This window comes from Dreissena polymorpha, chromosome 8, assembly GCF_020536995.1.
Source record: "Dreissena polymorpha isolate Duluth1 chromosome 8, UMN_Dpol_1.0, whole genome shotgun sequence".
In the NCBI taxonomy this organism is placed as follows: Eukaryota; Metazoa; Mollusca; class Bivalvia; order Myida; family Dreissenidae; genus Dreissena; species Dreissena polymorpha.
Window position 1 is genome coordinate 72,457,809 of NC_068362.1, and position 16,895 is coordinate 72,474,703.

Here is a 16,895-nt window from a genome sequence, read left to right on the forward strand (position 1 = left end):
TGAAAAACGTGTTTATTCATTCCTTGCAATAGTCCATGTAAAACGTAACGATTATTTTCAAAGTTAAGCTATACCTCGTTATCAGTACTTAGATTGTAAACGCGTTATAATATGTACAAATGCATCGGTTTGTTAATTTGTGGCATTTAGTTGATCACTTGATTTTTGTCAACATTTAATTCCAGCATTCGGGTCCTAAACGTTTATCAAAGAGTCTATATCCCCACGGACTTAATTAAGACAGTGCTTGTTCGTGTTTATGTTTGTTTTTTACCGTTTTCAACAATATTTCAGTCATGTAACGGCGGTTTATGTAAAGAGCACGTACATGTGCTTATGCCTGTAACGGTACTTTGCCTTACTTAGGTAGGAGGAGAGTTCCCTTAGGAAGGACTTGACGACGATTTTCAGACATGTTAATGTTTCTTTACTACGTCTAACTGTTGACATTTCCTTCCCTGAAGGTATTTTATTTACAAATCTATGGCATGATCATCTACATTCTGTGACCGGCTCTTATCGTGTTAGAACAAATTGATGTATATGAGCTTTTAAAACGACTATAGGGAATTAGCTCTAACCGGAAGCAAACTATTCGTTTATAAATCAGAGACAGATGCGACTGATAAATCAATCAATTATGATGAAAGATGTGTTGAAGTATTCAGTATTATTATCCAAAATATATCATTTTACCACTTTTAATATACACCCATGCCTTTTACTATGTGTTCAGAACACAGACAGTATAGGTTTTGATAAATTATACGAATCATGGTTATTGCATAAAAAGATAGCCTCAATATATTAAGAATCAAGATGATCAATACGCTTTCTTCGTATAGTAAATATTCGATGTGTTACAAGTGTCTCATTTTTTTATTCGGAAAGCCTTTGAAAATATCTCCAAGCACCGCCTACGGAATAAACATGGTTAATCTATTACCAGGGACCAGTAGTATTAAACAAAAAGGCCATATTTATATTGCGATCCAAGAACCAAAGAGGAATACACATGGTTTGTATACAACCAGAACAAGTAGTATTAGCAAGTATATCTGTGTGCTCTTCAGCAACAAATATTATCGTGTACATGGAAACGCCGTTGAAAAAATCTTCTTGCACCGCCGGCGGAAGAGTGTGTCCATTTTCAGATAGAGTAGCGGATTGATAATGCTGTGAATAAAATAAGCCCTGTAGAAAACTGAGAACGCGAAGAACTGAGCCTGGGATAGGCGCGTCTGGTCCACCCAAGAGAGCGCCAAATAGAACATGTACGTTACGATGTAGATCACCGTCACTACGAACAGGAGCTTCACGTTACTAGGAATGTTCTGATGAGGAGGCTGGTGGTGGTGGATGTCGGCGGCTGGGACAACGGCCCTATGGTAAGGCTGTTGTGCGTGGTTGTGGTGGTGGTGGTTCAGCGCGGTCAAATCCACGTCATGCGCAGCTCGGATCCGCACAGCTTTCCACACTTCTAAGCCGATACGCGCGTAGAGGACGATCATGACCGCGGATATTGTAACTTGCACAATGCCCAGTGATATTCGATAAACGTATCTCGATATTCCATATTCGCAATACGGCTCAATCTCACATAGATTGACGAAAATCGTTTGGTCGTCGCTAAGCCTCAATACATCCGACGTTATTCCGCAGAGAATTGAGGACGGAAGTGACGTCAGGACGGCTAGCACCAGCATACTGAGACATAGACGCCAGGCAAGACCATGTGAAATGCTCCGTACCTTGCAGAACACCACTGGGCGACACGTGAGCATGTACCGGTCTATTGCGACCAGAACGAGGCAGTAGGATGAAGCAGCAGCTGCAAACACGTTAAAGAAGCATTTTATCTTGCACCAAACGCTCCCAGTAAAGTTGAAGTACTGTTGGTGTTTAAGCATTTCCGCCGGAATTAAGGTCATACACGTGACGAGGTCGATCAAGGCGAGAGACAGCACATAGTATCTGAATTTCTTATCCTTGAATTGTTTCCCGCATCCGTACACTACGAACACCAACACGTTCCCCACGATTCCTACAATCCCGAATAATCCTAGCACTATCGTTAACGGCAGTAATGTCGCATACCGTGCATTCAATAGGTCTAGCCTGTCGGAATTATTAGAAGACGAGAATATGCTTTCATTGGCACGACTCTCATTATGAGTCATTTTTATCCTGCGGAATTGACTGATAAGTGATGATTTTTTTCTTTGCTTTACCAGCAAATGTGGACCTTATCTGACTCGCTTGAAAAAAAATCACGGTCTTTTATGCAGGATCCAATTAATTTTGATCGATGCTGCACTTTGAATAAATAATTGTATTACTCAATCTTTCGTACAATCTCTTTTGAATTTACCCATCAAGTTAGGATTCGTCGCACACTGACATTTTATATAATTGAAATTGTTTGTTTCCATGTTATTATTTTACTTCACAAAGCGAGATGCAAGAAAGTTTTTCTATTACAACGACGGGTCACCACCCCGACGTTTGCTTTTTCTTTTTCATTTCGTACCAATATTTATGTAAGTACTGACGCTATTTTCATCTGAAAAAGCAGAAACATCATTTTCATTAAAATGACAAATGAAGAATTTAAATCTATAAGAATGGTATGACATCATTAAAATAACTATTGGATAAATACATAAGCATGTTTATTAAGACTCAGAGAAACACAGCCTGATAGACAGAAAAAACATGTAAGTACGGACATATACAATTGTATAAATGAACAGATCGCCCCCTTGGTGCAAAAAGGTACTATGTGACATAAAAATAAGAAGGCACATGGTACCTGTTTGCACCACGGAGGCGAGATATTGGCAGACATATAGGGAAAAAATAATACATTAACACACATACTGCAGAACATTTGTAAGTATTACTGTTATAAATTAATCAACTTTTTCGTTTTCATGAAATTGATGATTATACATTGACTTACCGTGACAAAGTGATCGTGTCCTTTATTCCTATCGCAGAGAAAGCGACAATCCTGTATTAAGCACCGAGCGCTATTTAAATCAATTTTGCACAGTGACATTCTGTGCATTGAGTGTTTCAATGTAAACCACGATCTCATAATGCACAATGCCGATAGATGAACATACGACGATGGTGCTATCCGCTCTGTCTAATGCTATATAAACGTGCACTGGGGTAACAACAGTCTCCGATACGGAACATTGCAGCGTATATTGTTCTGCCAAGAAATACTCGAGGCGGTTATTTTTCTACAAGAGATTTCCTCATTTACAACAAATGCTTACAGTTATGTTTTGTTCATAATCCAAGCTTCCATCGGTGTATAGCTTTGTTCGCTGTTGAAACCGTTTGCTGGAATTTAGTCATTACCTAAATCAAAAGATCAAGTAAATGCCACAATTGCACACACCGATGCAATTGCACGGATCGAAACGCGTTTGAAATGGGTGTATACCGGTATTTACCGTTGCCACATTTTTCTCAAGTTGTCAAAATGTATTTGAGTGTTATTTCATTTGAATCGTGTTAAGAATGAAATATATTTATAATTAATTTTAAGAGTAAAATAGAATCATTCATGTAAAGAATAAAAAACAATGTACCGTCAGTCGACGAAAAAGTTATAATTTGATTAATTATCTTATGCAAATAATATTGACAAATGTTGATGTCGTTTAAGAGTACATAACAAGTATGTTTGCTAATGAAAAAGGGATATATGCATATTGCATACATGCTAATGAACATTTTTTTTAAAGCTACGCGAATTCTGATCCTTCATTATTTTTTGCATATAATCTCTAACGTATTGTCTACTTTTGTCCACGTTTTGTCGCAGATTCAACACAAATTGCACATCAGCTGTCATACACAATGATTTGGCAGGTTTTAACATGTAAAAGCATGATATATTTTGTTCAATGACGGACTATACTTTCTTAAGCTTGGATGGCACAGTACCTCTGTTAGAAGTCTCCTAAATTTATTTGACAATCATTGGTGCGCAATAACCCGTACTCGTATGTTGATAAATTTCACAGATAGTATACCAACATGCAACTCTTCTTGCAATTTAGAGTTTCGTATCACATGTGTTCGAAACATTTTTTTCTGTATATAAACCAACATTATCGGGTTTTGTGGGAAATATGATCGAACATAATAAACACCCGTATCAACCCATTTTACGTACGTTTTAGCCATTACCTTTAAATTCGTAAAACGGTTGTATTCAGAAATTAATACAAGACAATAGTATTGTTCCGATTAAAGTTTAAATATTCATAGATATATCATGTAATGTTACCAAGTGTTACCACGGTTCTTCAAACAATGTACGATTGGTATGATCTACAGCAAAATGGTGCTTTCAAGTTATTTTTCCCATCCCACTGCTGCCAGTCAGGGATTGCTCAACATCGATATTGTGAAATAATTGGACATTTTAATCTGGTTTGCAACTATTCAAGTGGGAATAGTGATTTGTGTTGGCGAAATACATAAATAATAGACCTCTTACAATGTCAACAGACAATCTTTTATTTTCACCAAGCCCCTTTTTGTTAGCATCTGTGTAAAGTGATGTGGTGATATAGCTTATCTATATATACACACAGTCATATTGATGTACATTCACGTTAATTATCATTGTGTAATGTAGCCATTTGTTTGTCGTAGGCCTAACGTCATACATCGTACTAAACGAGTATAATATTTACATTTGTACTGTAAATCTGTCAGTGCACTCATTGAAAATTAACATGTATAGTGCTAACCGTCCACTGTGCAAGTCCGAGTTATATTTCGCTAACAAGTCCAGTGGTTTTAAATCACATAATGCAAAGAAATTTAATTATGCTAATTAAATATACTTAGACACCTTTCTAATTCTACAACGCTATTTAAAATTATGGCGTATAGCTGGCTGATATTGTAACGCACAACGGTTCAATGCAACTTCCTGAAGAGTTAAAGAAAAATATTGTTTGTTAAATATATTCGTTAGAATGTCTTGATTTTACCCCCGTCACACCGGACTGGCGTCCTTACTGCGTCCTTACGGCGACCCAGGTCGCAGTGAGGACGCCATAGACACCGGAGGGACGCAGTAAGGACGCAATAGATCGCAGTGAGGACGCCGAAAATTGCTCAGGACGCGAGCCCACGGCGACCACTTTGAACATGTTCGAAGTAGTCGCCGACGTCCGGCGTTCTACGGCGTTCTGTTAAGGACGTCGTAGGGACGCCGTAGAAACGCAGTTGTCGTAGTAGGGACGTGGAAGGGTCGCTGTAAGGTCGCCATGGACTTCGTGTGGTCGCCGCTAAAACCCACAAAAAATGATCATTGACTGCAAGGCGACCGTATGACGACCTTATTGCGAAACGAGTACGTCCTTTGTACGTCTATTGCGTCCCCAGAGAGACTATGGTCGCAATAAGAACGCAGTAGGAACGCCAAGGACGCCACTCACACACCGTATGGTCGGCTTTGGTCGCCGTAAGGACGCAGTACGAACGCGGTAAAGTCGCCGTGAGGACGCGCAGAACGCCATAAACCAGGACGCTGGTGTGACAGGAAGGCGAAAAACAGCATTTTTACCGAAAAAGGCATTGACGTCCTTACAACGACAATCAGAAATTTCCAGAAACACAGTCTTAGGTCGCCGTAAGGACGCAAGTCAGGTGTGACTGGGCTATTAGCTAAACTAGTCATTCGCAACTTGTTGACTTATTCAAATAATCTTATGTTGTATAGCTTGTATAAATTTTGTTCAAATGTTCATCCGTGACATGAATTGTATTGATCTAATCACGGTGTAAAAACAAAAACAAAATGTTGTTTGCAACACAAGTTTGACTAGGAAATGAACCATGAGGCATTCAGTGATTCACGTTAAAGTGTGTTATCAGCAAATAAACACTCGTTGAATCATTAAATGCAAGAACATTAATGACGCTCTCCTCGAAATACTAATGCCTTCAATTGACTATTTTGCACTGTTTTTGTGAACACACTCCCCGCTTGGTACAGGGATTGACATTTTGTACTTTTATTTTCCGCCGTTCTCGGGGGGAATCTGTGTCCCAGCCTTGACAATTTAATTTCAAACCACACGAACCGCTTTCAAAATGTCAACCGCTTTGAAAATGTCACAAAACTACACCACATCACATATAGTTGAAGTAGACTTTAGCTGTGTATTCATAGATTCAAATTTTGAATATCATACAGACACGTGGTCGCTCTATCTTAAATCTAAAAATCCAAATTGTAATTATATTTTCCCGAAATAATCATTACTAAATGTTTATATAATACATATGAATACGAAAAAAAAATTGTACATTAACATTGAAATGCACTTTTAAAATAGAGCTTCAGACAAATTGTTGAAGACCAAACGCGTGGTCGGCATATCTTGAATCCCAAAACTCAAAATATCTAAGATGTTTACTTATTTTTATAAACTAAAATATACATGCGACAAAACAATTATAGCGTTGCTCATTTGAAAAGAGCTAAATATAAATTTCACAACCACGTGGAAAAATTTAAAAAATCATAAATCAGTGACTTACTCGGATGATCGACCAGCAAGAGAAAGACCGATCTAGGTAAAACATGCGCTTTAAAATAGTGGACGAGTCCAAGTGATGCAATATACTGGGTTATACCATAGTATTGCATTAACAATTGGGTTTGTGAGTTTCTACGTGGAAAATAGCCTTTGCGTTGAATAAGACAGTTAATTCTTTAGCGAATAATCATTATATATGTTTGCTGTTGTCATACGATTTCAATGAAAATTAATTTAGTATACGCATACCACAATAAACAAATTGAGGAAAAGCGTCATGTTAAAATTCACCATGACTGATATCGAGGTGTTTCTATCTTCATTATTGGCTCTGATCAAAGATGTGAACAACATAGAGTAACAGTTAAACAAGCATTGTTGCATTGTTTTCCAACCCTGACAAACGGCTTCGCATTGTCTGTCTCGTTAAGGACAGACTTTATGTAAACATGAATTATTTTTATAAAAAGTCGACAGTATGTGCGTTTAATGCTGCTTTTAAAATAAAAATAAGGCCATATATAAATATATTAATACTTCATTTCGTGCGCTATATTTGCTGTTGGTCAGCAGTTAGCTTTTTAGATAGTTAGTTAGTTAATACTGCGAACATTATTAAATACTAAGGGTTCTGAAAATTGAATCACATTTTTTACGACATAATCATTCAATATTATGTTCTTGATAAATTCACAATTGTATACACACACTACAGCTGTTTTTTACTACAACAACGCATCATATTGATTTGCGATAGAATAAATCGTTTTCGTTTATAAACATGAAAACTGCCATAAAGAAAAAGCGAATCCAAAACCACCTATGAGAAGCTACTGAAGTTATCTATATCACTTATAAATTGAAACAAAACTATCGATATAATGTGAATTTGAGTATCACACCCTTTGCAGAGTAAGTTACAACTGCAAATGAGCCGGCTTAAAGGGGCCTTTTCACAGATTAAAAATCTAAAGTAAAAAAAACAGAAAAAAAAAGGAAAAAAGTAACCCTCAACTGGGCTCAAACCACTGCCCTCAGGAGTAAAAATCTATCGCTTTAGACCACTCGGCCATCCGTGCTCATAGAATATGTGGTGTATTTTATACTTGATATAAGCAATCCTCGTAGGATCACAAAATATAACGAAAACAACAAAACTTTCCAAACTATTCAATCGTTTTGCGTTGCAACACTCAATAATTTTCATGTTTTTAAGTCGTCAAAAATGCATATACTGGATATTTTAAGAGCATGGTAGATGTTCCGTATTACTGTTTACTCACAAAAATCATAACTACAACGAATTTGAAACAAATTTGTTTAAATTGTGTTATTTTACCTAAACGTCCTTTTAATCGAACATGTGTAAAATGGGGCCGGATTAGCTCAAAACTGTATTACGCATTCACGCAGTCTAGTCAGGAGTTACTCTGTCTGCTATAACGTCACGCAAGGTGATTTGTTTTCATTGTTAAATGTGTACTGATGTTATAATTATAATTCATGTTTTACGAGTAAATAGCCTGGGACATCATGCTTTTAAATGCTTTTTAGCATAACAACAATTAATATATTGATGCCAAAAGATTATTATAAGCCATCACATACGATCTCTTAACACACAAATATCAGGGAAACTATGCGCCGATATCTCAGGGAATGATTCATCTCGTGACAAATATCACTATACTAAATATTTTCTAGACAGGATATATACTGTTATCACACCACTAAACTTAGTTAGATTTTATGACAATATGTCGTGGAAAATAAGATTTCATGTTCATAAACCAACGTATTTAATAATGTTCGCAATATTAATAAGCTTGACAACATAATTGAAAACTAACTGCTGACCAACAGTCATTATATAGCAACATGTGTGTGTGTGACCTTTTTATTTTAAGAGCATTTCAAACGCAAATCATGTCGTTCCGAAACCTAATTTCCCATAATATCGTCATCGTTTTGAGATAATAAGTCATGTTTACATAAAGTTAACAGTCTGTTCTTAACGAGACAGATAATGCAAAGTCATTTGTCATGTTTGGAAAAGTATTTGTTCTCCGTAACTAAAACTAACTCAACGTTTATTATGTAGGGCGTAATGCTGAATTACCTACGTCAAAATGGGCGAGTATCAAACGAGCTTAAAAAACAGTGCTTGTTTAGCTGTTACTCTATATTATTTATATCTCCGATCAAAGCCAATACTGAAAAAAGAAACACCACAGTCATTGTGAATGTTAACATAAAGCTGTTTCCAATATGTTTATTGTTTTGTGTGTAGTCTGGTTTAATTTTGATTTAAATCGTACGACATCAGCGTAGATATCTAGAGTATTTTCAATAAGGTCCGTTGATGACATTATTTCTGCGAGATGATCGCCATTAATATACATGCATTTAATTCTTCAACGAGTGTTTGTTCGCTTACGTTGATAAAACACTTTCACGTGAATGCCTCATGATTCAATTCCTAGTCAACAGTGTGTTCCAAAACACAATCAATGTTTAGTTTAAATAACGTGATCAGATAATCACAATTCATGTTACGGATGAACATTTTAAAAACATACATCACAGGCTACGCGAAATAAGATATTTAATTAAGTCAACAAGTTGCGAGTGACTAGATTAGCTACTTTTGACACACTAACGAATATATTCTGCGAAAAAAAGTTCTTAAACTACTTAATGAGTTGCGTTGAGCCGTTGTGCGTTACAATATCAGCCAGCGATACACCATAATTTAAATAGCGTTGTAAAATTAGACATGTATAATTCAATTTCTTTGCATTATGTGATTTAAACCAATAAACTTAATAAATTTATTTCGGCTTTGCACAGTGGACGATGAGCACGATGCATGTTTCTTGTCACTGAATGCACTGACAGGTTATAAAAACAATAATCGTACTAATAATAATTATAATTATTAATTTATACTTTTAAATCAAATTGTAACTAACGATTTGCCTTTTTTTCATTTTCATAGTTAGGGCACAGGAGTTACTAGTATATCACTGATCAGCAAACACTTCATCAAGCAAATTGTCAATTTCAATACTATCATCATTTTCATCCTCATCCTGATTGGTTTTATCCTTTTGCAACTTTGTACAGAGTGTGTCCACAAGCTCACTGGGAAAAAATGTCACTATCAGTCCACACATATTTGATTCCGTTTTCACCAAGTTTCCAGCCACAATTTTGAACATCAGGCATGCAGGGATATCTTTCGTGGGCATATAACCAAATATATGTTTGGTAATTAGCAAGTCTGGTGTGCATGTTAAGTGTTGCTTTAAGTTGAGGTTGCAAACTTAAGTCAATAGTGTCGCATGAGTTTAGAGTATTACCTTGGATCTCACTCCTTTTACAGAATGTTTCAGACCGGAGCTTATTTTCTTCTGAGTAATTTTGCTTTCCATACATATAACATACATAATACTTTATTTCTACTAACAAGTCATCACTACACTCCTGTCTTTCACCAAACTTGGCAAAGGTACGCATTAAGTCTGTATTTTTCTCGAGAAGCTTTACTGGACCTACTTTCCCCCTTCTCACAAATGCGCTCACAGTATCACAACCAGTAAAGCTGTGAATTGCGTGTAACACTGAATAAAAAACATTTCCCTTTGCTTTTACAATCTTTTCTATGTCGATCAGTCTTCATTTGTTTCCATTTCCTATGTAAAAAAAAGGATTGAACACCCAATATGTCTCCAATACCAAATAAAAAGCACTAATACATCTGTATCGGGTCATCTCACAATTATGGTTTTGGTGTCAGGTTTAAATTCTTTTATGTGCATGGAGTGCAAAATAATTATTGTATCTGCTTCTTCTTGAGACGAAAACAGAGATTCGTCTGGAAGTACCTCAGTTATCAGTCCGTCATATCTTGTAAGCAAACAGTATCGTTCACCAAGAACATAATACTGTTGGCGATCCTAAAGTAGTTCTGCATATGTGTCAGTGCTCCATTGTTCCAATAGTAATTTTAGAAGCTGTGTTTTGTTAAAATCGTGTAAAATAAAACTTTTCCACTCACTGGGCGTTTTGTTTTTTGCCCCTGACAATTTAAATGATGGTGATAATTCGACTGCAGTTTCATGATAGGTAACTGTGACAAAATCACGACCACACTTTGGAAGGTGACCAAAAACCATCTTGGCTACTTCTTCAAAGGTATCAGACACTGACACCAGGCTGTGTAGTACTGCGTTGACATCAATGATACCAGGAACAGCATTATTTGGTGTCGGTTCAATTATTTGTCTCCATACAATGTAAAAGCTTTGCTTTATCCATTTTCACTGGCATTCCATCAGCTGTTTCCAAAGACAAAGTTTCTGGATATAGTGGATAAGAAAGTGTCCGTTCAAGATCAATTTCATTCTGAATTGTAAGAAGGATCAATTGTGCCAATATGTTGCGTTCAGCTTTAACTTTTGCCAGTTTGTTACTCGAACTTCTAATTGACTTATTCACTTCGGATGTAGCAAATGTCTTAAGTTTGTTTTGCTTGACAGGATAATGTAACAAAACATTCTTTTCAATGAGACAACCAGTGATAAAGGCTTCCATAGCACCACAACCAATTTCTACTGCCTTAAGAATTTTGGCAGCTGCTTTAGGTTTAGCAGGAACGCCAGATGATAAACAATACAACTTATCCATTCCATCCTCAACATCAAATGGATTTGGAAAATGTTTTGACAGCTTATCTTTGAGTCTAAAGGTTTTATATTTTTCATTGTATCAAGAAGGGTTTTGTTTGAGAATGAAGCTAAAGTATATTTCCTTTATCATTGTGAGCCGTTCCACATGATGTCCTAGTACAATATGCTCTTCAGCATAATTACATATGTACTTGAAAGCTTCAGTGTGCACTGATTGGTTAATGCTTGTTTCTGAGCCTTCATGACTTGCATGGCGAGTTTAAGATCTCGTTTACGTTCTTCTGCAAGCATTATGGTATATTGCTTCACGGGATTTAACGGTTTGATCCTGACCTTTACAAAGCATCCGTTTATCAAACTTTTGAATCGCTGATATCTTAACTGATTCTTCAGCACATTTTTTAACACATTTAGTTTAATTTTGCCCTTAAATTTGATAACATTTATGTCACAAAAATGCAACCATTTATGTACAGGACTGTCATCATCATCATCAGGTAATGATTGCAACCGCTTTGGAACATGATTTGGATTGTTGAACAACTGGTAACTGTACCTATGTATTCCATGTTTTTCAAAATCCAAGTGTGCGGGCAGATTACTCGTAAAGTGTTCTGGTCTATCTTTTGAGGAGTTGTATGTCGACTTTGTTTTTATTCTACATCTTTTAGTTTTTGTAAACTAAAATCTGTTATTAAATGCACCTCTTCCTTTACTGTACTATCAAAATGAACAATACATAGTTCCCCCTTATGTATCTTTTGGCTAGATTTCAAGTTCTATGATAGTTATTGGTTAATAGACTTTTCTATAATTAGTTTCTGAAAAGAGACAATTTAGAGAATTTATGCCACTTTACAGGCACTAGTACTATTTGAATACTATTAAACTTCATTTTTAAAAGGCACAATATACCTAGAAACCTACATTGATTTCATTAAGTCCAAACTAAAAAAAAAATATTATCAGAAGGTAGACAAGGTATAAAAACTGTTTCGTTGACTGAAGGCAGATAACTGGTGTTTCACTCTTTACAATAACTATGTTATTTCACACTCAACATAAATGGATAATATATTGGATTGTTAACACACATAACATGTTTTAACACTCAAATACATTTTGACAACTATTGAAAAACGTGTTTATTCATTCCATGCAATAGTCCATGTAAAACGTAACGTTTAATTTCAAAGTAAACCTATACCTCGTTATCAGTACTTAGATTGTAAACGCGTTATAATATGTACAAATGCATCGGTTTGTTAATTTGTGGCATTTAGTTGATCACTTGATTTTTGTCAACATTTAATTCCAGCATTCGGGTCCTAAACGTTTATCAAAGAGTCTATATCCCCACGGATTTAATTAAGACAGTGCTTGTTCGTGTTTATGTTTGATTTTTACCGTTTTGAACAATATTTCAGTCATGTAACGGCGGTTAATATAAAGAGCACGTACATGTGCTTATGTCTGTAATTGTACTTTGCCTTACTTAGGTAGGAGGAAAGTTGCCTTAGGAAGGACTTGACGACGATTTTCAGACATGTTAATATTTCTTAACTACGTCTAACTGTTGACATTTCCTTCCCTGAAGGTATTTTATTTACAAATCTATGACATGATCATCTTTATTCTGTGACGGGCTCTTATCGTGATAGCACAAATTGATGTCTATGAGCTCTTAAAACGACTATTCGTTTATAAATCAGACACAGATGCGACTGATAAATCATTTAATTATGATGAAAGATGTGTTGAAGTATTCAGTATTATTATCCAAAATATATCATTTTACCACTTTTAATATACACCCATGCCTTTTACTATGTGTTCAGAACACAAACAGTATAGGTTTTGATAAATTATACGAATCATAGTTATTGCATAAAACGATAGCCTCAATATATTAAGAATTAAGATGACCAATACGCTTTCTTCGTATAATAGTTAATATTCGATGTGTTACAAGTGTCTCATTTTTTTATTCGGAAAGCCTTTGAAAATATCTCCAAGCACCGCCTACGGAATAAACATGGTTAATCTATTACCAGGGACCAGTAGTATTAAACAAAAAGGCCATATTTATATTGCGATCCAAGAACCAAAGAGGAATACACATGGTTTGTATACGACCAGAACAAGTAGTATTAAACAAGTATATCTGTGTGCTCTTCAGCAACAAATATAATCGTGTACATGGAAACGCCGTTGACAAAATCTTCTTGCACCGCCGGCGGAAGAGTGTGTCCATTTTCAGATAGAGTAGCGGATTGATAATGCTGTGGATGAAATAAGCCCTGTAGAAAACTGAGAACGCGAAGAAATGAGTCTGGGATAGGCGCGTCTGGTAACCCAAGAGAGCGCCAAATAGAACATGTACGTTACGATGTAGATCACCGTCAATACGAACAGGAGCTTCACGTTACTAGGAATGTTCTGATGAGGAGGCTGGTGGTGGTGGATGTCGGCGGCTGGGACATAGTCCCGATGGTAAGGCTGTTGTGTGTGGTTGTGGTGGTGGTGGTTCAGCGCGGTTAAATCCACGTCATGCGCAGCTCGGATCCGCACAGCTTTCCACACTTCTTAGCCGATACGCGCGTAGAGGACGATCATGACCGCGGATATTGTAACCTGCACAATGCCCAGCGATATGCGATTAACGTATCTCGAGATTTCATATTCGAAATACGGCTCAATCTCACACAGATTGACGAAAATCGTTTGGTCGTCGCTTAGCCTCAATACATCCAACGTTATTCCGCAGAGAATGGAGGACGGAAGTGACGTCAAAACGGCTAGCCCCAGCATGCTAAGATATAGACGCCAGGCAAGACCGTGTGAAATGCTCCGTACCTTACAGAACACCACTGGGCGACACGTGAGCATGTACCGGCAACCAGAACGAGACAGTAGGACGCAGCAAACACGTTAAAGAAGCATTTTATCTTTTATGATGAGACACAGACGCCAAGCAAGACCGTGTGAAATGCTCCGTACCTTACAGAACACCACTGGGCGACACGTGAGCATACACCGGTCTATTGCGACCAGAACGAGACAGTAGGAAGCAGCGGCCGCTGCAAACACGTTAAAGAAGCATTTTATCTTGCACCAAATGCTCTCAGTAAAGTTGAAGCACTGTTGGTGTTTGAGACTTTCCGCCGGAATTAAGGTCATACACGTGACGAGGTCGATCATGGCGAGAGACAGCACATAGTATCTAAATTTCTTATCCTTGAATTGTTTCCCGCATCCGTACACTACGAACACCAACACGTTCCCCACGATTCCTACAATCCCGAATAATCCTAGCACTATCGTTAACGGCAGTAATGTCGCATACTGTGCATTCAATAGGCCTAGCCTGTCGGAATTATTAGAAGACGACAATATGCTTTCGTTTGCACGACTCTCATTATGAGTCATTTTTATCCCTCGGAATTGACTGATAAGTGCTGATTTTTTTCTTTGCTATACCAGCAAATGTGGACCTTATCTGACTCGCTTGAAACAATCACGGCCTTTTATGCAGGATCCAATTTTGATCGATGTTGTACTATGAATAAATAATCGTATTAATCAATCATTCCTACAATCCCTTTTGAATTTACTCATCAAGTTATGATTCGTCGCACACTGACATTTTATATAATTGAAATTTTATGTTTCCTTGTTATTATTTTACTTCACAAAGTGAGATGCAAGAAAGTTTTTCAATTACAACGACGATTCACCACTCCGACGTTTGCTTTTTCTTTTTCATTTCGTACCAATATTTATTCAAGTACTGACGCCATTTTCATCTGAAAAAGCAGTATCATCATTTTCATTAAAATTATAATGAAGAATTTAAATTTATAAGAATGGCATGACATCATTAAAATAACTATTGGATAAATACATAAGCATGTGTATTAAGACACAGAGAAACACAGCCTGATAGACAGAAAAAAAACATGTAAGTACGGACACATACAATTGTATAAATGAACAGATATTGGCAGACATACAGTGAAAAAATAATGCATAAAACACATACTGCAGAACATTTGTAAATATTAATGTAATAAGTTAATCAACTTTCTCGTTTTCATGCAATTGATGATTATACAATGACTTACCGTGACAAATTGATCGTGTCCGTTTATTTCTATCGTAGAGAAAGTGGCAATCCTGTATAAAGCACCGAACGCTTAGTCAATTTTGTACAGTGACATTCTGTGCATTGAGGGTTTCAATGTAATCCACGAACGCATAATGCGCAATTCCGACCGATTAACATACGACGATGGTGTTATCCGCTCTGCCTAATGCTATATAAACGTGCACTGGGGTAACAACAGTATCCGATACGGATCATTGCAGCGTATATTGTTCTGCCAAGAAATACTCCAGGCGGTTATTTTTCTACAAGAGATTTCCTCATTTACAACAGTTGCTTACAGTTCGCTGTTGGATCCGTTTGCTGAAAGATAAAGTGAATGCCTCAATTGCTCACACCGATGCAATTGCACGGATAGAAACACGCTTGAAATTGATGTACACCGGTATTTACCGTTGCCACGTTTTTCAAAAGATGTCAAAATGTATTTGAGTGTTATTACATTTGAATCGTGTTTATGATAAAATATATTTCTAATTAATTTAAGATTAAAATAGAATTATTCATGTAAAGAATAAAAAAAAAACAATTAACCGTCAGTCGACTAAAAAGTTATAATTTATTAATTATCTTATGCAAATAATATTGACAAACTTTGATGTCGTTTGAGAGTACATAACACGTATGTTTGCTAATAGAAAAGGGATATATGCTTATTACATACATGCTTCTGATCCTTCATTTTTTTGCATATACTCTCTGACGTAGTGTCTACTATTGTCCACGTTTTGTCGCAGATTCAACACAAGTTGCAAATCAGCTGTCAGACACAATGACTTGGCATGTTTTAACATGTAAAAGCATGATATATTCTGTTCAATTACTGAGTATTCTCTCTTAAGCTTGAATGGCGCAGTATCTCTGTCAGAAGTCTCCTAAATTTATTTGACAATCAATTGCGCGCCATAGCCCGAATTAGTTAGTTGATAAATTTCAAAGATATTATACCTTTATTATATTAAAACATGCAACTCTTCTTGCAATTTAGAGTTTCGTATCACATGTGCACGAAACTTTTTTTCTGTACATTAACCAACATTATCGGGTTTTGTGGGAAATAGGATCAAACATAATCAATACATGTATCTACCAATTTTACGTACGTTTTAGCCATTACCTTTAAATACGTAAAAAGGTTGTTGTAACGTAACAGCATATAATGTTAAATAAAATATGAAGGAATATATAAAGAAAACATTTGAATGTTATAAACAATTAGGATTCCCGTTGCAGTACTTTGTTTGTCTGGTGATAATAAGGTATTGGCGAAGTTCAATGGATGGAATAATTTAATAAGATTAGAATTCCCGTGTCAATACTTTTGACAGTTTGTCAACTGGAATACCTTGTTAAATACACGTCGCTGAGTAGCAGATTTCTACATCTAGAGTATCTTATCTTTGACCTTTCAAATTGTTGATTTAGCCTACTTTAAAAATGAATGTAAAGTATGTCAGG

The 16,895-nt window shown here is 36.3% G+C and overlaps 1 protein-coding gene across 2 annotated transcripts; it reads right to left on the bottom strand.

Moving 5' to 3' along the window:
• Positions 1-687: 687 nt before the first annotated feature.
• LOC127841343 (olfactory receptor 8B3-like) lies at positions 688-15,420 on the bottom strand. Of its 2 annotated transcripts, none has more exons than XM_052370101.1 (2): positions 15,397-15,420; positions 688-2,563 (listed from the first exon to the last, which is right to left on the bottom strand). In XM_052370101.1, exon 2 carries the CDS (start codon positions 2,178-2,180, stop codon positions 1,083-1,085), a length of 1,098 nt encoding a protein of 365 aa, XP_052226061.1. In that variant the 5' UTR covers positions 2,181-2,563; positions 15,397-15,420; the 3' UTR covers positions 688-1,082. The 2 variants fall into 2 exon arrangements, with proteins under 2 accessions (XP_052226061.1, XP_052226059.1); XM_052370099.1 differs by lacking the exon at positions 15,397-15,420 and adding an exon at positions 2,963-3,155.
• Between the last annotated feature and the right edge of the window lie 1,475 nt (positions 15,421-16,895).